This window comes from Lampris incognitus, chromosome 13 (genome assembly GCF_029633865.1).
Source record: "Lampris incognitus isolate fLamInc1 chromosome 13, fLamInc1.hap2, whole genome shotgun sequence".
NCBI lineage: Eukaryota > Metazoa > Chordata > Actinopteri > Lampriformes > Lampridae > Lampris > Lampris incognitus.
Window position 1 is genome coordinate 45,124,486 of NC_079223.1, and position 24,920 is coordinate 45,149,405.

A 24,920-nucleotide genomic window follows, 5' to 3' on the forward strand; every position below is an offset into this window, starting at 1 on the left:
TAGCGCTCGCAGTTCTTCACGCCAGTCGCGGGAGTTTGTAGAGACGGTAAGGACGCGTCCGACGGCCTGGAGAGGCTAGGTGACTTCCGGTTGACTTTCGCGAACGTCGTTTTCAAAATAAGAAAACGGCCTCTTAAACAATTTTGAGGGTTGTCGTTGCGATAATGACCTGACAAATGAAGACCGCCGTCTTTTTCTACCCCAAAATCTCCTTTTGTGCAGGTGAGTTGCAGAACTAACGGGAGCAGCCGAAAGTAGTGGTAGTAGTAGTGGTAGTAGTGCTATTAGTAGTAGTATCAGTAGTAGCAGTTCCAGTAGTAGTAGTAGTAGTAGCAGTAGTAGTAGTAGTAGTAGTAGTAGTGGTAGTAGTAGTGGTAGTAGTAGTAGCAGTAGTAGAAGTAGTAGTAGTAGTAGTGGTAGTAGTAGTAGCAGTAGTAGAAGTAGTAGTAGTAGTAGTAGCAGTAGTAGTAGTAGTGGTAGTAGTGGTAGTAGCAGTAGTAGTAGCAGTAGTAGTAGTGGTAGTAGTAGCAGTAATAGTAGTAGCAGTTCCAGTAGTAGTAGTAGTAGCACTAGTAGTAGTAGTAGCTGTAGTACTATTAGCAGTAGTAGTAGTAGTAGCAGTAGTAGTAGTAGTAGCAGTAATAGTAGTAGCAGTTCCAGTAGTAGTAGTAGCAGTAGTAGTAGTAGTAGCAGTAGTAGCAGTAGTAGTAGTAGTGGTAGTAGTAGTAGTAGTAGTGGTAGTAGCAGCAGTAGTAGTAGTAGTAGCAGTAGTAGTAGCAGTAGTTGCAGAAATTGGTGGAGTGGGACGTTAGGTTTTGATAGGTTTAACACGCATGCAGTTTTCAAGTTCTTCATATCTGATCCTCTGCATTATCAGAAAACTGTCCATTTCATCCAGTAATCTCCTCGTTTAATGCAGCCGAATTGCGGAAATTGGTGGGGTGTTAAATTTTTGCCAGGTTTACCATGCAAGTAGTTTTCAAGCGCTTATATCTGGAACGTGTGCATCATCAACAGGTTGTCCATATGCATTTTTAAGCCTTCAAGTCACTTGGGCTTAAGGCTGGGTGGGCGGAGTCACTGACAGGTCACCTCTGTTGATTCAGCTGAGAACCCAACACTATGGAGAGGGCCCTGCTCAAACAGAACCAGCTGTGTGGCCCATGGGAAATTAAGGAGAAGCTGGGGACAGGGGGGTTTGGCCAAGTTTACCTGTACCAACACCTAGTAAGTTCTCTCAATTTACATTAGATGGCACATACATTCAGCATCCTCCGCCTGCCTTTTGGCTTCATTCATTATCTGAGTCTGTGCGTGAGCAGGAGACTTCAGAGAAGATCGCTGTGAAACTTTGTCGCCTGGAGCTGAACTCCAAGAATAAAGTCCGCTGGAGCAGGGAGATCCAGATCATGAAGAAGTGAGTCCAGCTGGTCCTCTTGTAGTTGCCAAGTAGCCCATGTGCACGCACACGATTCTTTACACAGAAAATAAATGCGTAATAACCACCTTGTTTCTCTTTTTTATATTTTATTTATAAAATATTTACTTTTGTGCAACACAAAAAACCCCAAAAAACGAACAAATAGGCGTGACAGAGTCGAACAGAATAAAATAAACTGCCAGCTCACAGAAAAAGTGCACCTAAAATGTCCATAAATGGATTGAGGGCCAGAAACAGAGTTCACGGAACCAAGACCAAGTGAGGTCAAGGAAGGCCCGGGACAAAGGCTGGAAAACAGATCGTGGCAAATCAAAGCACAATACAATACAATACGGTACAGTACAGTACAGTACAGTCCAATACAATTAGTTCCCAGCTTGACATCTCTCCCTCTTAATATGTTCAATAAAGGCTCCCCAGATCTTAAGAAACTTGGGGGTGGGCATCGGACAGAGTATATATACCGATTTTTTTCAAGGAATAGGCAAGAAACCGTGTCATTTAGCCATTTTTAAAGCAAGGAGACTGATTTCCAGTCACAGCATAACCATTTTTGCTATGACCACACCAAACATGAGGGCTTGTTGTAATGCTGGGGAAGAGTCAGAGTAGTTGGAGCAACCCAATGTCACCTAGAGACTGTGAGGGATTAGCTGTCTGCTGTATATGTCGCTGTGCAAATGAAAAATGTCACCCCTGAAACTCTAACCACCTTGTTTCTCGATTATCCGTAATGGTATGTCCAACCTTCTTTTCTCAGGCTAAACCATGTAAATGTAGTTCGAGCCAGGGAAGTCCCAGAGGAGATGAACTCCATTGCTCTGAATGACCTACCGCTGCTAGCCATGGAGTACTGCTGCAAAGGAGATCTGCGCAAGGTAGAGAATGACTAGATGACGGCACTCCATAACCTCATCCATAGTGTAACGATCACGAATGACTAGACTCGCTAGCCCTTGGCTAAGGGCTAGTCGACTGGTTAAGGTAGTTGCCCGTGGTGCAGGAGACCCGGGTTTGCGTCCCGGCTGTGGCGGTTCCCGGCTGCCCCCCTGAATTTGCTACGATAGGTTAAAACTGCAGGTTAAATAAAAACGTTGTATAACGACCCAGGATGCTTTTTTTACGTTCTCTAACATCCCAGTGTAACTGGTTTTTCATTCTCTCTGTGGTCGAATAGATGCTGAACAAGCCAGAAAATTGCTGTGGCCTAAAAGAGAGCGAAGTCCTCTCGCTGCTCAGTGACATTGGTAATGATTTTCCGTTAATCTTTCTTGTCGTTAAAGCTGCTGTTATGAAATTAAAATGTGAGTGCGAGGTTATGAAATTTGATACCTGTGTCTCAATCACTGAGCATGTTCCCACAGGCTCGGGTATCCAATATCTCCATAAAAATAAGATTATCCACAGAGACCTCAAGCCAGAGAACATAGTGCTGCAGGAGATGGATGGGAAGGTGAACTCACGTCCTAGTTCACTCAATATGTACATGATGCTCTTTACCAGCTTAATCCCCCTCTTGACTCCATCTTTTCTTCTCTTATTCAGCTGGTCCATAAAATCATAGACCTGGGTTATGCCAAGGACTTAGATCAGGGCAGTCTCTGTACGTCCTTTGTCGGGACTCTGCAGTATCTGGTAAGTCATTTGGCAGCATGATGTTTTCAGTACAAGAAAACAAGTTGTCAAACCCTCACAGGGGGCTATTGTTCACCGCAGAGATCTGAATTAGTGTTTTTTCTTGCTGAGGTGAGAAATACTGTTCTCCTTTGTTTTTTAAGCGCCTGGGTATCCTTTGTTTAAAGTCAATGCAAGTCAAGTTATTAGGGATGGGTATCAACGGTACTACTACTCTTACCGATCCTGCTTATTTATCCGGTACTTTAGCGGTACTCTTATCAGTTCTTTTTGTTATTTTATTTCCCCCCCTTTTTTTTCTCCCAATTGTATCTGGCCAACTACCCAACCTCCGAGCCATCCTGGTCGCTGCTCCACCCCCTCTGCCGACCCTGGGGAGGGCTGCAGACTACCACATGCCTCCTCCGATACATGTGGAGTCACCAGCCGCTTCTTTTCACCTGACAGTGAGCAGTTTCACCAGTGGGACGTATCGCATGGGAGGATCACGCTATTCCCTCCCCCCCGAACAGGCGCCCCGACTGACCAGAGGGGGCGCTAGTGCAGTGACCAGGACACATCCGGCTTCCCAACCACAGACACGGCCGATTGTGTCTGTAGGGACGCCCGACCAAGCCGGAGGTAACACAGGGAGTCGAACTGGAGGTAAAACGGGGATTCGAACCAGGATCCCCGTGTTGGTAGGCAACGGAATAGACCGCTATGCTACCCGGACACCCCCCATCCCTACTTTTCTTGGCCAAGTATGATCATATACATACAAGGGATGTGACTTGGTACATTGCTCAGTTACACATAACATATCAAGTCAAAATAAATCAGGTAAGACATAAAAAACTAAATATAATAAAAAGTAACAATATGAATATGAGTGCAGAGCCAAGTATGAGCAATATTAATGTGCTATAAGTTGTCTTATATTACAGGTTATGGGTCTTGCCATAGCCTATATGTTGTCTATGATAAGACGGTTACATATGAGGCATGAAGCTTGTGATATTGAACTGTAAAATCTGTAAAACATCTGATTTTAAACGCTGTTTGACACGTGTGTGTCTATGCGTGCCAGGCTCCAGAGCTTTATGAGAGCGAACCCTACACCGTTACTGTGGACTACTGGAGCTTCGGGACGATGCTGTTTGAGTGCACCTGTGGTTTCCGTCCCTTTTTGCACCACATGCCGCCTGTGCAGTGGTAAGTCTGTACAATTTCCCATCACACCTTTATATTCCCGTGTTGGACTGTATTTAGGACGGACCCTGGAGAAAGCATGTATACAAATATGTACAACGCTCAGCGTTTTTGGTTTTTATTTTCCAAAGCTATCCAGCATGGCGAATTTTGCCACGAGAGGACACTGTTACATAACCTCACACGAACAGGAACAACTTTTGGATCCGTGGAAACGTGAAATCCGGATGAAAATCAGTTTAAAAATCTGGGTATTTTTCAGGGAAAATCAGTAAAAACCGAAAATGCCGAGCCTTGAATATGTATGAGCGCAATACTTAGCCACGTGACCCTTTCCATATAGAATTACACAGTGATATTTAGGAAACAGGAACATTTATTTGTCACATATACAAACTACAGGAACACATATATCCAACATATACAAAATTTTTTACTGTCAACGAGCGCAAACGCCAGGATGACTGTCAGACTGCCGGTCTGCATGGGCTAGCAGTTAGCCTGCCCCGCTTCTGCGTCCTGTCAGACCGCCCTCAGTGCAGCTCCAAGCAGGGTCGTGGTCCCTGGGCCCACCGGATGCAGCAGACCAGGCTCCCCCAGCTGATCCAACGCCAGCTCCACCAGCCAGACACCTTTGACACACCTCCCCGCACTCCACACAATGACACCAAAAACAACAGTTAACGCTAGGTGAGGCCCCCGCCAGGCCGCCCTCAGTGTTATCCGAACTGCCGGTCTGCGTGGGCTAGCAGTTAGCATAGCCTGCCCCGTTTCCGCGTCCTGTCAGACCGCCTTCGGTGTTTCCTCCTCGGACACAGCGCCAGGCAGGGCCGTGGTCTCTGGGCCCACAGGACAAAGCAGACCAAGCTCTCCCAGCCGATCCAACACCCGCTCTCCCAGCCATCAAACGGAAACACAAACTTAGATGCAGACGTGGACAAAGACACTGCATGGACAGTACTGGGTGAGGCCGCCGCAAACATAAGTTCATGCTGCCATCTTCCCATATGGTACTGGGTGAAGCCACTGCAAACATGAATTCGCGCCTCCATCTTCCCATACCAGAAGTGGAAGATGATACAATTTATGATACATTTGCTTTGCGGTGACAGACACAACCATTTGCAATTGGGGAGGGGGATCTCAGAACCTATATATGTCCACCTTGGTGTGTATGTACATTCCATCCAAAATTTGGATGTATTTCAATCCCGTATTGCCTACAATGTATTTTCAATCTATGACTGTTAGGTAGAAGTTCTCACCCAACTTAAAACTCTTTTTCTTGTCTATTTTTGTAGGACAAGTAAAGTGAAGAACAAAGCTCCTGAGGATATCATGGCAGTAGAAGACATGAATGGAGAAGTCAGATTCTCTACACATCTGCCCTACCCCCACAATCTCAGCAGGTGCACACAAGAACACAGGCAACACTGATTCTCTAAAGCGTCACCCATTCATCCATCCATTATCCAAGCCACTTATCCCAATCGGGGTCGCGGGGGATGCTGGAGCCTCATGGCCGGATTAACCCACCAGGGGGCCCCGGGGCACGCATGTCCGTTGCCCCCCCCCCCCGTCAGATAGGCTACGCAAACAATACTAAACATTGTCAAATGTAAAACTAATGCAAATAGCCAACATGGTAGTTGACGCTATGCCAATCTGCATGGGATTTGGATGGCAACTACAAGGTACAACACAATTTTGAATCACAAAACAAACAGAGATGAGAGTAGCAGCATCGCGAACATATTGCGAAGCCTTCTTCCCACTTAGAATGGCTTACCAACAGGAAATAAATGTTTGTTTCAGAGCAAATAATTTAGTGACATATGGGCATATTGTGGAAACTGATGCCCTGCATCAGTAGAGACTGTAGCTTGGGGCCCTGCATCAGTAGAGACTGTATCTTGGGGCCCCCTCATCAATAGAGAGTAGTTTGGGCCCTGCATCGTGACACAGGTTTGGAACAGACATCCCTTGTAGGGTATGATTGGGGATCCCTACTATACGCGAACACAATACCCCTGACTTTTTGGGGCCCGTCATGGTCCGGGGCCCCGGGGCACTCGCCCGGCATGCCCGGTTCATAATCCAGCCTTTTGGAGCCTATCCCAGCAGTCATTGGGCAGCTGGCAGGGGGACACCCTGGACAGGCTGCCAGGCCATCACAGGGCCTAAAGGGTCAAAATTCTGTCAATTACATTTGGCCGTGCTGGCAAATATTCAATAATTGCATTTTCCAAATCCGTAGTGGATATATTGTTATTTCGCTTTTACAGTTGTACAGGGTGTCTCCCCACCTGCTGCCCAATGACTGCAGGGATAGGTTTCCAGCATCGCTGCGACCCTGACAACAGGATAAGCCGTTTGGATAATGGATGGATGGAACACTCTGATATGGCGTCGGGCTAGCTACAAAATTAAATGTTCAATCCAGATCGATGACCCGAGATAGGGATTAAAACCTGGATGGTCTTGGCAACCATATGCGAGTATCTAACTGATGCCAAGGGTTTGAAAATTCAGCCTGTTCCCGCAGCTGGAAGAATGAACATTTAGGCACATTGTGAGGTTTGTAGAGATTCTTGTGCACACAGATAACATTAATAATCACTCATCCTAGTGTGTGTGTGTGTGTGTGTGTGTGTAGGCCACTGCTGGAGCCAGTGGAGTCCCTCCTGCAGATGCTGTTAGTGTGGGACCCTGTGACTCGTGGCGGAGGCCTGGACTCCGACTCAAACCAGCCCAGCTGCTACGCCGCCCTACAGAATATTCTCAACATGAAGGTAAATGTTCGCTTGCCAAAATCTGTTCCTTCTTCATTCCCAAACTCACATATAAAACTAGAAATGGTAGTAATATTCATCTGCTTTGTTACTCTGGTGTAAGCATAGCGGGATAAACGCAGCTGCGGATAATAACACTATGACTGTTGGATGTAGCTGTGCCAAAGAAGCAGCATTGACAGTACTATTGACAGTAGTTAGTGCTGGCTCTGTCTGTCTGTCAATGCTGATAATCCAACAGAACCATTATTAATGTTATGATCTTCAGCTGTGTTTATCCTGCAACGCTATTGCTTATGGCATGAAACAGGCTTGTGCTGTCTCATAAGGAATTTACTTGAATCACTGGATTAGTTTGCTCCTTGTTGAGCACTTTCCCTACCATTGAGTGTTTCATTTAATGAAGTTATATATACACTACCGTTCAAAAGTTTGGGATCACCCAAACAATTTTGTGTTTTCCATGAAAAGTCACACTTATTCACCACCATATGTTGTGAAATGAATAGAAAATAGAGTCAAGACATTGACAAGGTTAGAAATAATGATTTGTATTTGAAATAAGATTTTTTTTACATCAAACTTTGCTTTCGTCAAAGAATCCTCCATTTGCAGCAATTACAGCATTGCAGACCTTTGGCATTCTAGCTGTTAATTTGTTGAGGTAATCTGGAGAAATTGCACCCCACGCTTCCAGAAGCAGCTCCCACAAGTTGGATTGGTTGGATGGGCACTTCTTTGAGCAGATTGAGTTTCTGGAGCATCACATTTGTGGGGTCAATTAAACGCTCAAAATGGCCAGAAAAAGAGAACTTTCATCTGAAACTCGACAGTCTATTCTTGTTCTTAGAAATGAAGGCTATTCCATGCGAGAAATTGCTAAGAAATTGAAGATTTCCTACACCGGTGTGTACTACTCCCTTCAGAGGACAGCACAAACAGGCTCTAACCAGAGTAGAAAAAGAAGTGGGAGGCCGCGTTGCACAACTGAGCAAGAAGATAAGTACATTAGAGTCTCTAGTTTGAGAAACAGACGCCTCACAGGTCCCCAACTGGCATCTTCATTAAATAGTACCTGTTAGAGCCTGTTTGTGCTGTCCTCTGAAGGGAGTAGTACACACCGGTGTAGGAAATCTTCAATTTCTTAGCAATTTCTCGCATGGAATAGCCTTCATTTCTAAGAACAAGAATAGACTGTCGAGTTTCAGATGAAAGTTCTCTTTTTCTGGCCATTTTGAGCGTTTAATTGACCCCACAAATGTGATGCTCGAGAAACTCAATCTGCTCAAAGAAGTGCCCATCCAACCAATCCAACTTGTGGGAGCTGCTTCTGGAAGCGTGGGGTGCAATTTCTCCAGATTACCTCAACAAATTAACAGCTAGAATGCCAAAGGTCTGCAATGCTGTAATTGCTGCAAATGGAGGATTCTTTGACGAAAGCAAAGTTTGATGTAAAAAAAATCTTATTTCAAATACAAATCATTATTTCTAACCTTGTCAATGTCTTGACTCTATTTTCTATTCATTTCACAACATATGGTGGTGAATAAGTGTGACTTTTCATGGAAAACACAAAATTGTTTGGGTGATCCCAAACTTTTGAACGGTAGTGTATATATATTCATCCATTATCCGAACCGCTTATCCTGCTCTCAGGGTCGCGGGGATGCTGAAGCCTATCCCAGTAGTCATTGGGCGGCAGGTGGGGAAACACCCTGGACAGGCTGCCAGGCCATCACACAGGGCTGATCTTGCTTGCTTGCTGGTTGTCCATCGTGTCCGATGATGACCATCTTCTCCTGTTTGTGGGTCCTCTGGTGGCTGAATAGTCCGATCCTGGATGCACAGTTGCGGTTGCAGACCGGGCATGTAAAAGTGGTGCTGGGGGCGGGGGGGGGGTAGCTTTGCGAGCATGCCTCTTCGCACACTTTGCTACACGGTGTTGTGCGCGCTGGTTTTCCATATACTTCACTCCCTCTGAGATGTGAAAGCGCCAGGTGGTGCGGCAGGAAGCAAGTTCCTCCAAAGAAGAGGGGTTGATCTGACATCTTTTCAGTGTGGTCTTCATTTGGTCTTTGAACCGCTTCTTCTGCCCACCAGCAGTGCGTTGACCAAGGCGTAGCTGGCCGTAGAGGACTTTACGTGGGAGTCGTTCGCTGGGCATGCGAATAACACGCCCAAGCCCCCTGAGTTGATGGTGTTTTAGGGTAGACTCCACGCTGCAGCTGCCTGCCCGCTCCAACACCTCTGCGTGTGGCACTCTGTCCTCCCAAGTAATGCCGAGGATCCTCTGGAGACATCTCACATGGAAGGCCTCCAGGCTTCTGAGATGGTGGCTGTACACACTCTCACACACACACACACACACACACACACACACACACACACATACACACACACTTTCACACACCTAGGAGCAATTTAGTACAGCCGATTCACCTGACCTACATGTCTTTGGACTGTGGGAGGAAACCGGAGCACCCGGAGGAAACCCACACAGACACAGAGAGAGCAACTCCACACAGAGGACGACCTGGGACGACCCCCAAAGTTGGACTACCTCGGGGCTCGAACCCAGGACCTTCTTGCTGTGAGGAGACCACGCCACCGTGCCACTGAACTTTTATATTTTATATATATATACACACACACACACACACACACACACATATATAAACACACTCTGTTTTGGGAACCTCAGAATTGCATCTCTGCTCTTCGCAGATGATGTGGTTTTGTTGGCTTCACCAGAACGTGACCTCCGGCGCGCACTGGGGCAGTTTGCAGCTGAGTGTGAAACGGCCGGGATGAGAGTCAGCACCTCCGAGTCTGAGGCCATGGTTCTCTACCGGAAAATGGTGAAATGCTCCCTCCGGGTCGGGGATGATTGTTTCCTCAAGTGAAGGAGTTCAAGTACCTCGGGGTCTTGTTCATGAGTGAGGGTAGGATGGAGCGGGAGATTGACAGGCGGATTGGTGCAGCATCAGCAGTAATGCGGATGTGGTACCGGACCGTTGTGGTGAAGAGGGAGCTGAGCCGGAAGGCAAAGCTCTCAATTTACCAGTCAGTCTTCGTTCCAACCCTCACCTATGGTCATGAGCTTTGGGTAGTGACCAAAAGGGTGAGATCGCGGATACGAGCGGCTGAAATGAGTTTCCTCCGTAGGGTGTCTGGGCTCAGCCTTAGAGACAGGGTGAGGAGCTCGGACATCCGGAGGGAGCTCGGAGTAGAGCCGCTGCTCCTTCGCGTTGAAAGGAGCCAGTTGAGGTGGTTCGGGCATCTGATTAGGATGCTTCCTGGGCACCTTCCTTTGGAGGTTTTCCGGGTACTTCCAACTGGGAGGAGACCCCGGGGTAGACCCAGCTGGAGGGACCACATGTCCAATTTGGCCTGGGAACATCTTGGGATCTCCCAGGAGGAGCTGGAGGGCGTTGCTGGGGAGAGGGAGGTCTGGAGTGCCCTACTTAGCTTGCTGCCACCGCGACCCGACCCCGGAGAAGCAGCTGATGATGAGATGATATATATATATATATATATATATATATAGTTTATTTAGTATTTAGGTGGTGCACCTTTATAAACCCCATGGAGTTTTTCATCTCCTGTGCATACTTCTGTTATATTTTGTGTTTTCTTTGTTCTGTCGTGTACAAATAAAGTCCAAACTCTTAAGTGGTTGGGGTCTCTCCCGTACTCACACTGGGTGGAAACCTGATTTTACGACGCTCCTCCCTGAGTCTCACGTGTCCTCTTGGGGATCTCACGCGCCTCTCGTGTCCCCCTCGTGTCTCATAGGTGATTCACGTGTTGGACATGACGTCGGCTCAGCTGCACTCGCTGGTCTTGGATCCGGAGGAGGGCTTACACTCTCTGCAGCAGCGTCTGGAGACACACACTCACACACACATACCGCCGCTCAGCCAGGAACTGCTGCTGGAGTCGGGGATCTCCCTCGACCCACGCCGACCACCGGCACACTGCCTTCCAGACGGACTGGTGTGTACGCACACACACACACACATAAACACACACATAAACACACACACACACTCACACACACATACCGCCGCTCAGCCAGGAACTGCTACTGGAGTCGGGGATCTCCCTCGACCCACGCCGACCACTGGCACACTGCCTTCCAGATGGACTGGTGTGCGCACACACACACACACACACACACACATTATTACATTTTGTGTACAAACACTATAGCTTACTTATACATGTTTTTGTGCTGAAACTTTTTATTGATTAGTTAATTATTAATTAATACATTTGTGGATTGGCAGAAAATCAGTAATGATTTTGGGAGCAGGGTAATTGCAAGAATGACTTATTGCTGGTTACAGCTTCTTGAATCATTTAGGTGTAGTTGGGGCGCTGGTCAAATTAAGTAAATAATTTTAAGACATTGTATGAGGGGGCGTCCGGGGGGGCCTATTCCGTTGCCTACCAACACGGCGCTCGCAAGTTCGAATCCCCGTGTTACCTCCGGCTTGGTCGGGCGTCTGTACAGACACAGTTGGCCGTGTCTGCGGGTGGGAAGCCAGATGCGGGTGTGTGTCCTGGTCGCTGCACTAGCGCCTCCTCTGGTCGGTCGGGGCGTCTGTTCGGGGGGGGGGGGGTAGTGTGATCCTCCCATGCACTGCGTCCCCCCGGTGAAACTCCTCACTGTCAGGTGAAAAGAAGCGGCTAACGACTCCACATGTATGGGGAGGAGGCATGTGGTAGTCTGCAGCCCTCCCCGGATCGGCAGAGGGGGCTGGAGCAGCGACCACCACAATGGCTTGGAAGAGTGGGGAGAAAAAGAGGGGAGAAAATCCCCCCCTCAAAAATGTAAGACACTATTTTTGGACTCTGGGAACTTGCAAAGGGTATTTGTCATTATTTGTGACAACCTTTTTTTTTTTCAGTTTCCCCCTTTTTCTCCCCAATTGTATCTGGCCAGTTACCCCGCTCTTTTCGAGCTGTACATGTTGCTGCTCCACCCCCTCTCTGCCGATCCGGGGGGCACCCCGGCCGACCAGAGGAGGCGCTAGTGCAGCGACCAGGACAAACGCCCGCATCCGGCTTCCCACCCCACAGACACGGCCAATTGTGTCTGTAGGGATGCCCCACCAAGCCGGCGGTAACGCGGGGATTCGACCCGACGGCCCCGTGCTGGTAGGCAACGGAATAAGCCTCTATGCTACCTGGACGCCTATTATTTTTGACAATTTATAGACAACATATTTCTCTGATGGACTAGATTCATTCAGAGGGGCGGCTCACGGATGATTAACACGCCGTCTTCTTCTGCTCTGTGTTGCCTCAGCGGGGCTGGGACAGCTCCATCATCTACCTCTTCGATAAGAGCTTGACCAAGTACTCCGGACCGCTGACCGCCAGACCCCTGCCAGACAGCGTCAACTTTATAGGTCAGCTAAACAACGAAACACTGCGGTGTGGGTCTGTTTCCGGAGATGTTCTGATCTCACCGTGTCTTTTTCCTCCTGCCGATCTTTTATCGTGCGCCGTCCGGGCATCTCAGTGAGGGAGACGAAGACCCAGCTGCCCCTGGCTGCACTCAGGAAGGTGTGGGGGGAAGCAGTTAGCTACATTTGCGGGCTGAAAGATGACTACATACGCCTGTACCAGGGACAACGGGCTGCAATGTAAGTACACACACACACACACACAAACACCTTAAAAGTGCATGTGATAACGCGCCACAACAGCGGCACCCTGGTCAGAATTCGCAGCAGCAGCCTTACAACACCACGGCCAGGCCTGTGTGTTGGCGATACACGTCCTCCTGGGCTGGGAAGTGGCATACAGACAGGTCAGGGTAAGAAGAGAGCGAGTGCTAAAATTCTGAACACAATAATTCAGTCACGAGGACACAGATAACAACATGATGTAGGTCTGGACTAGGTGTTAGTTTCAGTAGGATAGGTTACCTTCATTTCAGGATGGTTTTCCAGGCTTTTTTGGTGGCACGGCGGCGAAGTGGTTAGCGCGGTCGCCTGACTGCAAGAAGGTCCTGGGGTCGAGCCCCGGGGTAGTCCAACCTTGGAGGTCATCCCGGGTCGTCCTCTGTGTGGAGTTTGCATGTTCTCCCCGTGTCTGCGTGGGTTTCCTCCGGGTGATCCGGTTTCCTCCCACAGTCCAAAGACATGTAGGTCAGGTGAATCGGCCGTACTACATTGTCCCTTGGTGTGAATGTGTGTGTGGGCCCTGTGATGGTCTGGTGGCCTTTCCAGGGTGTCTCCCCGGCAGGCGGGGAGACACCCGGCAGGGTCGCGAGGATGCTGGGATAAGCTCCAGCATCCCCGCGACCCTGAGAGCAGGATATTCAGATAGTGGATGGATGGATGAAAAAAATAAGATCACATGCATCCAGGTAGCGTAGCGGTCTGTTCCATCGCCTACCAACACGGGAATCGCCGGTTCGAATCCCCGTGTTACCTCCGGCTTGGTCGGGAGTCCCTACAGACACAACTGGCCGTGTCTGCGGGTGGGGAGCCGGGTGTGGGTATGTGTCCTGGTCGCTCTGCACCAGTGCCTCCTCTGGTCGGTCGGGGCGCCTGTTCAGAGAGGGGGGGGGGACTGGGGGGAGTAGCGTGATTTACCCAATTTTGATTCTGATCCTGATCCTCCCACGCGCTACGCCCCCCTGGGGAAACTCCTCACTGTCAGGTGAAAAGAAGCGGCTGGCGACTCCACATGAATCGGAGGAGGCGTGTGGTAGTCTGCAGCCCTCCCCGGATCGGCAGAGGGGGTGGAGCAGCGACCAGTGACAGCTCAGAAGACCAGGGTAATTGGCCGGATATAATTGGGGCGAAAAGGGGGGGGGGTTCAAAAAAAAAAGAAACATTTTAAATTATCAAGGAAATCCGATTTAGCATCCACCAGGCCTCTAGTGTCTTCTAAGGTTAACAGGTTGTTACGTAAAATGCATCACTTCCTGTGCGACTCTACCACTTCCTGCCAGTGTACTTAACCAGGGCACCAGTGATCAGAATAGGCAATAACAGCGGGTCTCAAATCAAGCTGGCTGTGCCTTTGCATCTCAAACCGCCCCGTTATAACCGCGATAACCATTGAAAGTTCATATTTTGCTGTAAAGTCTTTCCACGAGGAGCTGAGGGCACGGCGGTGAAAGTTGTTCGTCTTTGCATTGTATCGTCTGTGCAGGCTGAGTCTGCTGCGTTACAACACCAACCTAACGCGGTACAAGAACCTGCTCTTCTCCCAGTCTCAGCAGCTCCGGGCCAAGCTGGCGTTCTTCAAGACGAGCATCCACCACGACCTGGACCAGTACAGAGAGCAGATGCACACGGGCATTTGTGAGTGGACGCGCAGTCAGCACAGCAGCTCTTCCGCAAGACGTGACCGTTGTTTTCTCACGCTGAAACCCTTTTTCCGCAGCCTCCGAAAAGATGCTGAAGACCTGGCAGGAAAACGAGGAGAAGGCGGCCGAGTTTGCACAGGTAGGACACCTTGGAGGGTAAGTAGACCCTCGGTTTTTAGCCGCTCTCCTGCCCACTTACAGTTTGGATATGGAGTGGAAATTAAGAGGACCGTGAAGGCGGGGGGGTTGGGGCGGGTCTCCATTCCAAATCTGCTGCACCCGCACCTTACCAACAAAGCAATGACGTCATACCGTGGCGACCAGGGGAGGCGGTCGATCTGACCGCTGGCGGCGGTTCTGCGCTGGGGGAGCGCACTGGCTAGTGATGTGGTGTCTGTGTTGTGGTTATTCTTGTGTTGTTGTTTTGGGGGTTCGACTCAGACTAAGTAGGAGACCGTTTACTGACTAACTGACTGTGGGACTGGGGCTGGTGTCGCAACTTGCGGCGGGGGCGGGGGGCTCGTTACGTCATTGTCAGTTCTGCTCCGTTCTGGCCGGTGTGAATAAAAGAGCACTTCCGGGGTCGTGCGGCCTATGGGGGCGCGGGATCTCTGCCTCTCGACTCGTTCTTCCACACCGGCTCGCCACAAGACTTTTTGTTTTAGTTGGCGGCCCCCCCTACTTAAAACATCTTCCTGCGGGCCTTGTCCTCTGTGAAGAGTACACACGATCGATGGTCGCACCCGTGTTTGCATGTGACACCGGTCGTTGGTTTCGGTTATTAGGCAGCTGTACTGTACGGTATCGTTTACAAGGCTCGGCGTTTTCGGTTTTTACCGAAAAATACCCAGATTTTTTTTTAAAAGGAGCTAAACTGATTTTCACCCGGATTTTATGTTTCCACGGAGCCAAAAGTTGTTCCTGTTCGTGTGAGGTTATGCAACAGTGACCTCTTGTGGCGAAATTCGGCATGCTGGAAGGCTTTGAAAAAGCAAAACTGAAAACGCTGAGCCTTGGTCCTTTGTAAGGGTGGGGACACCTGCGGTCAGTTGAGACTGAAGAGGTCGCTTAGATCAGTGGTTCTCAACCTTTTTGGGGTCCTGGACCCCCTGCGTATTTTTGATCTACCCTGAGGACCACTCCACCTGATCTTGGGGGAGGGGGGTTGGAATTTGATAGAAACAGTAGAAACTGCATTTTAAATTGCATTATAGCATTTATTCACTCTTTGGGGCAAAAATAAGAGCTTTCAGTTGTAACTTAGATATAGTTAACAAAACAGAATTCTTATGCAGTAACTTTCAGATATATGTAACAAAACAGAATATGTATTCAGTAACTTTCAGATATATGTAACAACACAGAATATGTATTCAGTAACTTTCAGATATATGTAACAAAACAGAATTCTTATGCAGTAACTTTCAGATATATGTAACAAAACAGAATATGTATTCAGTAACTTTCAGGTATATGTAACACAGAATATGTATTCAGTAACTTTCAGATATATGTAACAAAACAGAATATGTATTCAGTAACTTTCAGATATATGTAACAAAACAGAATATGTATTCAGTAACTTTCAGATATATGTAACAAAACAGAATATGTATTCAGTAACTTTCAGATATATGTAACAACAGAATTCTTATGCAGTAACTTTTAACAATGCAAACGGGAGCGAGATCTCTTATTAAAATACAATAGATTACACTTGTGAAACAGATGTAATTAGAGAAAAAAGTCCTGTTGCCCTTTATAGTTTAGGTAGATAAAGGTCTCAGTCACATTTGAGTAAAATAATCCTATTTCCATAAATGTCATAGGATCTTTTTTTTAAAGATATTTTATTTTCACGGACCCCTTGCAATTACACCACGGACCACTAGGGGTCCGCGGACCCCCGGTTGAGAAACACTGGCTTAGATGATGATGAAACGTGTCTGTCAATCAACGTTGTGTCCAGGTGAACTGATTCAACCTTCTTGGAAGAGACGGCCTAGTTTTCCTTGTTGTGCCTGACGGGGCAATCCGTCCTACCACCTTAGGGAAATAATACCAACATGTTTTCGGCTCGAAGAAATGTAATTAAACCCGTACTTCCTGTCTCATCACAAGGCCGTGCTGCACAGCGGGTGCTCCGCGGGTCGGGCGACCCCCGTCGCACCTGTCTTCACTGTGCTGTGGCTACGTCACGGTGTTCCTCTGCTGCAGGTGGCGGAGGTGGGGTATCTGGACGAGGAGATCGTGTCTCTGCATTCGGCGATCGTGGAGCTACAGAGAAGTCCCTTCGCCAGGAGACAAGGAGACGTCTTGGAGCAGTTGTCAGTGCCTCTGGTGTTGCTTGTACATTGTCGTTTTTTGTTTTTTGTTTTTGGTCATTTTTAAAAGTTGTGTACAGATAATAGTTTTGAACTGCTTTACAGGGAGGTGAGGGCCATCGAACTCTACAAGCAAATGAAGGCTAAATGCAAAAGTAAGTACAGGCTCTAACCGACTGACTTGAGGTGGCAACTTTGAGATGACATTTACTGTGTGGGTTAAGGTGGGTGTTTGAACTCACGGCGTGACGATTGTCATTTCGATATACGTTGTTTAGGTCCTGACCCGCCACATGGCTACAGTGATAGCTTAGAGATGGTGAAGGCCATCCTGCAAACTGTTCAGAACCAGGACAGGGTGTTGAAAGATCTGTACACTCATCTCAGGTACTGTACTTTACCCTCGCATCTGGTCTACATGCACACACACACACACACACACACACACACACAATGCAGTATATTATTGATTCACAAATCTTCTCCTTGTCGTGGTGGAGAAGCTTGTGTGTACCAATGATCCCAAGAACTATGCCGTCCGGAGCTTGGCTCCTGGTAGGGTCACCTAAGGCGGATAGGTCAAGGTGGGTTTCCAGGCAAAGCACGAGCCAACAAAGACCTCAGCGGCAGAACTGGCGGACAGTGTCTCCAGGTCACAACGGCAGTGAAGGCGGATGAAGCAGAGGGTGGTCCCCAGTCATCTTGGTTCTCCGTGCCGTTGGACTCTGGCCCCTGCCAAAGACCGTGTGGTGGCTGCAGGCGCATCAGCCTCTCCACGTAAAAAGCTGTCATACGCAGGCGTCCTCCCATTATGCGGCTTTGGGATCGGCCTCTACACCCACCCAAGGACCCTGAGGGACCCAGAGGGGGGACGGTCATACTTGACCCCGAGTGACCGCCGATGACGATGATGAGTCACATGTGGTGGGACACGCGTTTTCTGATTTTTCTCTTCTCTCTTCCTTCCACAGTACTATTCTGGTGTGTAAGCAACGCATCGTTGATTTGTTCCCCAAGTTAGAGAGGGCGGTAGAGAACATAAAAGCCGCAGAGGCGGCAGTGATGCAGATGCAAATGAAGAGACAGCGAGAATTTTGGTACCTGCTGAAGGTCACTTGTGTAAGTATATCACAAATGACGTTACAAAATACATTACAAAAGGGTGGCGCAGTGGTTAGCGCGGTCGCCTCACAGCAAGAAGGTCCTGGGTTTGAGCCCCGGGGTAGTCCAACCTTGGGGGTCGTCCCGGGTCGTCCTGTGTGTGGCGTTTGCATGTTCTCCCCGCGACCCTGAGCAGGATAAGCGGTTTGCACAGTGGATGGATGGATTACAAAAGATGCACTTTAGTTCCAACAAGCGCTCATATGATAGAAGTATAACAGAAGTGTAACAGTAGAAACATGCAAGCAGGAAGTGGGATCCTGGAGCTAATGTATTTGGCGGTTGTCCCCTCAGGCACACTCTCCGACACCGAGATCTCTTCTGGGTCCCACTGATGTGTAAGTTTCCGTCAAAACAGGCAGCTCAGTGGCACAGCTCAACACATGTCACAGCATGTTTACCAGAATCTGCTGATGATCCCGTCTGTCATCTTCTAGCGGGTCGATACATCACTTACTGGAGGAGAATCAGCGTTATCTGGGTCAGCTGACCGCCCTGCTGCAAGAAACCACCCAGGATATGCAGCACAGTGTCATGGTACCGTATATGTCATGCTACAGTATATAGTCATGGTACAGTATATCTCATGGTACAGTGTATAGTCATGGTACAGTATATCTCATGGTACAGTATATGTCATGCTACAGTATATAGTCATGGTACAGTATATCTCATGGTACAGTATATGTTATGCTACAGTATATAGTCATGGTACAGTATATCATCATGGTACAGTATATAGTCATGCTACAGTATATACTCATGCTATAGTATATGTCATTGTACAATATATGTCATGCTACAGTATATAGTCATGGTACAGTATAGTATATCATGGTAAAGTATATAGTCATTGTACAGTATATGTCATGCTACAGTATATACTCATGCTATAGTATATGTCATGGTACAGTATATAGTCATGGTACAGTATAGTATATCATGGTAAAGTATATAGTCATGGTACAGTATATGTCATGCTACAGTATATACTCATGCTATAGTATATGTCATGGTACAGTGTGTCTGTAGGGACACCTGACCAAGCCGGAGGTAACCCGGGTATTCGAACCGGCATTCCCCGTGTTGGTAGACAATGGAATAGACCGCCACGCCACCCGGATGCCCCAATATAACTTTTTCCAACATAATAACTACATCATCTTATACAGACTTTAGTCTGCTTCATGCCATAATTTGCCACACCGCTTTCTTAGCGCACAGCGGACTGGAGTAGATCCTGAAATTAACACCTCTATGGACCAAAGCTAGAATCGATTTTGAACTGAATCGTGAGATTCCGAAAGATTCCCACCCCTATTATCATGGGCATTTTACAATATAAAGGTCTTTGTCGGGGCATCCGAGTAGCGTGGCGGTCTATTCCGTTGCCTACCAACACGGGGATCGTCAATTCGAATCCCCATGTTACCTCCAGCTTGGGTGGGCGTCCCTACAGACAAGCCAGATGTGGGTATGTGTCCTGGTCGCTGCACTAGCGCCTCCGCTGGTCGCTCAGGATGCCTGTTCGGGGGGAGGGACTGGGGGGAATAGTGTGATCCTCCCACGCGCTACATCCCCCTGGTGAAACTCCTTACTGTCAGGTGAAAAGAATCGGCTGGTGACTCCACATGTATGGGGAGGAGGCATGTGGTAGTCTGCAGCCCTCCCCGTATCGGCGGAGGGGGTGGAGCAGCGACCGGGACGGCTCGGAAGAGTGGGGTAGTTGGTCAAGTACAATTGGGGAGAAAAAGGGGGGAAATCAATAAATGAATAAATAAAAGGTCTTTGTCTTTACGATAAGAGGGTGAAAACATGCTTGTTGATTCTCTAGGATGAGGACTGGAGTTGGACGCGACATGGATCGGAGCAAACCCAACCTCAGAAGCTGTAGACACCGATGGGAGGGCTCTGCGAGGGCGGGCCAGGCGTAATAAGCCAAATGTACTGACGAGTGCCTCACTGACATCACACTCGCTGGAAGCGTTGACGTCCCGCACGGTGTCAGCTTTCACAGTGACGTATTAGAGTTAAGTTTACTTTTTGGGGTGTGAAACAGCGAAACCTTGGAAGCTAGTCGTGTTTTAACTTGAACGTGTAACTGTACTTAAGCGTGTGTTTGAAACTTGAAAGCCAAAATTGATTGTAGACATTACTTATTTATTTTATTGTGAGTCGAGAGAGAATTTGCTGCTGTCAAACCATAAATGAAGGAAGACGTGTTGGTTTTATAGGTGCCATGTGTTTCGTTTGGAAATCAAACCGTCGTCGAAATTCAGTCAGATCTCGTTTAATTTGAACCGCCTGCAGTTAGTTTACTGTCAGTACGACCAGGTACTAGCCACGTGTAGACTGTTGAGGACATTCAAGACTTTTATTTGCATCAACAAATGCAAAAAGTCGGCGTCCGGGTAGCGTGGCGGTCTATTCCGTTGCCTACCGACACGGGGGTCGCCGGTTCGAATCCCCATGTTACCTCCAGCTTGGTCGGGCGTCCCTACGGACACAATTGGCCGTGTCTGGGGGTGGGAAGCTGGATGTGGGTATGTGTCCTAGTCGCTGCACTAGCGCCTCCTCTGGTCGGTCAGGGCACCTGTTCAGGGGGCGAGCGGGAACTGGAGGGAATAGCGTGATCCTCCCATTCGCTACGTCCCCCTGGGGAAACTCCTCACTGTCAGGTGAAAAGAAGCGGCTGGCGACTCCACGTGTATCGGAGGAGGCATGTGGTAGTCTGCAGCCCTCCCCGGATCGCCAGAGGGAGTGGAGCAGCGACTGGGTTGGCTCGGAAGAGTGGGGTAATTGGCTGGATACAATTGGAGAGAAAAGGGGGGGGGGGACAAATGCAAAAAGTCAGCCATTTTGTCAAAGTAGCGGAGTTGCTGTTCCTGGGATCGAAAATGGAAAGTGAAACTCCTTCATTGCACAGCTGATGTGAAGAAGACTCAAATGTGTTTTAACCCTGTGGAGACCTTCATCCAGGCAACAAGGGAGTTGTACCCCCACCCATCCTACAGCCATGCGGTGGATGAGGGCAGGACCCTGTGTAGATAGGTGAGTACATCACACGACCAGAAGGTGACGGTCACGTAGAACGTCGCCTGAAAATAGCGAGTCCTCGAAACTAGACCAGATACAGAGATGGTTCATATGGAACAATGTGCAAACGTTATATAAAATGCTGAATTATGAAGAAATCAAACAGATAAAACTGTAAAGGTGGGGCGTCCGGGTGGCGTGGCAGTCTATTCTGTTGCCTACCAACACGGGGATCACCGGTTCGAATCCCCATGTTACTTCCGGCTTGGTGTCTGCAGGTGGGAATCCGGATGTGGGTATGTGTCCTGGTCACTGCACTAGCACCTCCTCTGGTCGGTCGGGGCGCCTGTTCGGGTGGGGGGTGGGGAGGGGATAGCGTGATCCTCCCACGCGCTATGTCCCCCTGGCGAAACTCCTCACTGTCAGGTGAAAAGAAGCGGCTGGTGACTCCACGTGTATCGGAGGAGGCATTTGGTAGTCTGCAGCCCTCCCCGGGTCAGCAGAGTGGGTGGAGCAGCGACCGGGACCAAATACAGCACCGCAGAAGCTTGTAGGATCAGAACTATTGTCAAGAAAAGTGAGCTTTATTCAGCACATTCTTATGTCCATCTTTCTAAACCCACCGATGCACAGTGGTGGAATGTAACTAAGTACATTTACTTAAGTAAAAGTTCTGAATACTTATTCCAACCCCTGCCGATGCAGTTGGACATCGTTGCTCCTAGAGGTGACTTCAGATGTGGCCATCGAGCGTTGTGGTTCAAGTGAAGTCATGGTACTGTGTTGGATAAGGAATATCAGTTACCGCCCATGTTATTTACAGGCTTTTGTGCTTAATGTAATCTCCACAATGGTCACACACAGAGGTACCTGCAGGACAAGTACGCCATTAAGGTCGGCTGGTGAAGATTACCTACATGAGATGATAAGCGTTGTGGAGTGTAACCCCGCAAACAAATGCAACCAGCCGTCCAGGACTAAATGAAGATCTGGATTTTCCCTTTTTGATTTTTTAATTAAATATATATACACACAGTGCATCCATGGATGAACCTCAGAATACTTGAATACGGTTGTCCTCTACTATGGACCTACTGTGTTTGTTTTTACATTTTGTTAATTTTTATTTTTCTGTAATATCTCAGTACACAATTTTCTATACTCATCGGTTTTGTCGTACCTAGTGTAGGGGGCGACGTATCACGTTACAGTTGTTGTTATCACCTGGTCGTGTGGTTTACTCACCTACTTACAAACGCTTCTGTCCTCTTCCACTGTGGTTGCGGCGCACTACTCCCTGGTGGAGGCCTGTGTGTCACTGAAACACATCAGAAATCTGAACATTAGGGGCGTCCGGCTAGCGTGGCGGTCTATTCCGTTGCCTGCCAACATGGGGATCGCCGGTTCGAATCCCCATGTTACCTTCGGCTTGGTCGGGCGTCCCTGCAGACACAATTGGCCGTGTCTGCGGGTGGGAAGCTGGATGCGGGTATGTGTCCTGGTCGCTGCACTAGCGCCTCCTCTGGTCAGTCGGGGCTCCTCTGGTCAGTCGGGGAAACTCCTCACTGTCAGGTGAAAAGAAGCGGCTGGCGACTCCACATGTATCGGAGGAGGCATGTGGTAGTCTGCAGCCCTCCCCGGATCGGCAGAGGGGGTGGAGCAGCGACCGGGATGACTCATAAGAGTGGGGTAATTGGCCAAATACAATCAATGAGGGAGGAAAAAGGTGCGGGGTCAAAAAAAGAAATCTGAATATCATCACTTCAATTAGCCATGTGATAAAGGCCTTAAATGTTTTTGCCTGAACTTTGCTTTGGGATATTTATTTTTTCATTCCTTGTCATTCCCAAAGAGGACTTTCACGGAATGCCCTGACACACATTTATCTCAAGGCAGGATTCGCTACACTATTGCTCTTTACATGATGTTGTTTTTAATTTGAATTTTATTATCTGTTAAAAAATGTTGGCATGGTAATGACAGCGCTACTTAAGGTTATATTCTACGGTGGTTGTGGAGGATTGTGCATCTTGTCAATCTAGGCCGGGAGAAGGTCCAGGTGTAGGCCTATTATACATGTGGCATATTGGCATACTGTAGCCTTTAGATGGATTTGGTCATGCTGATAGTCTTTCATGACAAGTCTCTTTTAAAAGTTCTCTTACCAGACTAAACGGTGGACGTTTGGCCCGCAGAAAACGCTAAAACGATGGCTCTCGATGGGCACGGTGTTTTGCCTGTGTTGCAGCCAGTTTTCACGGCCAATAAACATATTATATTAACCCGTCTATGTAAAATAGGTATCTGCACCCTCTGAAGTGGCTCACGTGTTCCAAGTATTACTTGCTTCTCCTTGAGGAGCAGTTCTACGTGTTCGCTGTAGGCTGTGTGGGTTAATGGCAGCTCCCGTGTCCCATACACCGCACGACCCCGGCAGTGCTCTTTTATTTTGCCCCCAAAAATGGTCGTCTACCCAGTCCAAGTCGAACCCCCAAACAAACAACATGACAATAACCAAAACGTGAACTAAAACACAATTTGAACCCAAACATTAACAGTCCCTCGAGCCCCTGCACTCCTCGAGCCGCCGTCAGTCCGAGCGACTGCCTCCTCCGGTCGCTACATGGCGCCCACCTGAGGGGCCAGTTGTCCTCGAAGACCCCATCACCCAATACATAGTTCCTCAAATGACAGCCGGCGTTCCCCTCTATTGGGCCTCCTGGCCTCTAGTGGTCGGTGGAGCCGCGGTGCACTGGAGCCATCAAGGAGGGCCGGAAAACATCCGTCCCCGGCGGGCTCCGTCTTTTCCGTGCCAGGTTTTCCAAGCGCCAACGGGTCCGCTCAGGGTCCCGCTCCAGTCTGTGCATCTCCCTCTCCGTTTTTCAGCGAGATCCCACTTCTGACACCAGCGTGGCGAGCTGGCCTGAGAGAAGGTGGCAAGAGGCAGAGATCTCGTTTTAATGGCAGCTCGACCCGGGAGTGGTCTTTTATTTCGCCCCCAAAAAAATGGTCGTCTACCCAGTCCGAGTCCAACCCCCCCGACAAACAACACAACAACAACCACAACATGAACCAAAACACAATTTTAACCTGAACATTAACAATCCCATAAATCCCTGCGCCCCCCAGCGTGGGGCTGCCGTCAGCCCGGCTTTTGCCATCACGGCCCCTGGACTTTGGGATGGGCTGCCCGAGGACATCAGGCTTGCCAAGTCAGTATTGTTTTTTCACATTTCCTCTTAAGACTCACTTTTTTTAAAATAGTTTTTTTTTCTGTGCGAGACTTTGTAACCGTGTTTTGAAAAGTTCTTCATAAGTTGAAAATTATTATTATTATTATTACTACCACATGACATTCTGTATTTTATTTTATTCTATTTTTGTTTGAGTTTTACAATGCCAAGTAAGAAGGAAGTGGACACTTAATGGACTTATGGACATACTTCACCATAGCCTGTTGGTCCTGTTAAGTTGACGCGCTCGCTTTAAGAGGTTGGTGCGTTGCCGTGGCAACGCGGCGCCATGTTTGTCCGGGTGGAGCGTGCGAGAATAATAAACGACGCGCGTTCGTGCGGTCAATGAGAGAAATTGTACGCGTCTACTTTCCTGCCGTTTTTACAGTGTTCAGAATGACTAACAGAGCAACACAGTGTGACGATGCAAAACAAATAGTACCAGCCATCACTGACAAGTACAATGTCAGGTCAGTTGTATTTGTATAGCCCAATACCACTGTAAACTACTAATAAGACAGTGGTTCTCAACCTTTTTGGGGTCCTGGACCCCCTGCGTATTTTTGATCTACCCTGAGGACCCCTCCACCTGATCTTGGGGGAGGGGGGTTGCAATTTGATAGAAACAGTAGAAACTGCATTTTAAATTGCATTATAGCATTTATTCACTCTTTGGGGCAAAAATAAGAGCTTTCAGTTGTAACTTAGATATAGTTAACAAAAGAGAACTCTTATGCAGTAACTTTCAGATATATGTAACAAAACAGAATATGT

The 24,920-nt window shown here is 48.3% G+C and overlaps 2 protein-coding genes across 2 annotated transcripts in view; both read left to right on the forward strand.

Annotated features, from left to right (window-relative positions):
• Window positions 1–19,901, forward strand: LOC130123268 (inhibitor of nuclear factor kappa-B kinase subunit alpha-like). The gene is made up of 22 exons (XM_056292418.1): window positions 1–222; window positions 1,018–1,227; window positions 1,323–1,417; window positions 2,202–2,319; window positions 2,619–2,688; window positions 2,806–2,894; window positions 2,987–3,076; window positions 4,146–4,270; window positions 5,569–5,676; window positions 6,924–7,059; window positions 10,855–11,055; window positions 12,374–12,476; window positions 12,590–12,713; window positions 14,236–14,387; window positions 14,470–14,531; window positions 16,610–16,719; window positions 16,822–16,871; window positions 16,995–17,103; window positions 17,688–17,835; window positions 18,172–18,215; window positions 18,315–18,414; window positions 19,712–19,901. Exons 2-22 carry the CDS (start codon window positions 1,123–1,125, stop codon window positions 19,769–19,771), a joined length of 2,199 nt encoding a protein of 732 aa, XP_056148393.1. The 5' UTR covers window positions 1–222; window positions 1,018–1,122; the 3' UTR covers window positions 19,772–19,901.
• The window catches only part of erlin1 (ER lipid raft associated 1), a 19,219-nt gene continuing 14,119 nt past the window's right edge, over window positions 19,821–24,920 (forward strand). Inside the window, exon 1 of the mRNA XM_056292444.1 lies at window positions 19,821–19,906. The gene's annotated coding sequence lies outside the window, so the exon portion shown is untranslated. The remainder of the gene's footprint in view (window positions 19,907–24,920) is intronic.

What these genes read in the sequence shown, in the direction of transcription:
- LOC130123268 (XM_056292418.1), top strand. Translation starts at nt 1,123, where the DNA reads ATGGAGAGGGCCCTGCTCAAACAGAACCAGCTGTGTGGCCCATGGGAA. An exon ending in AATGAAGGCTAAATGCAAAA is followed by an intron (nt 16,872 to 16,994) that starts GTAAGTACAGGC and finishes TACGTTGTTTAG; the next exon opens with GTCCTGACCCGCCACATGGC. An exon ending in CTTCTGGGTCCCACTGATGT is followed by an intron (nt 18,216 to 18,314) that starts GTAAGTTTCCGT and finishes GTCATCTTCTAG; the next exon opens with CGGGTCGATACATCACTTAC.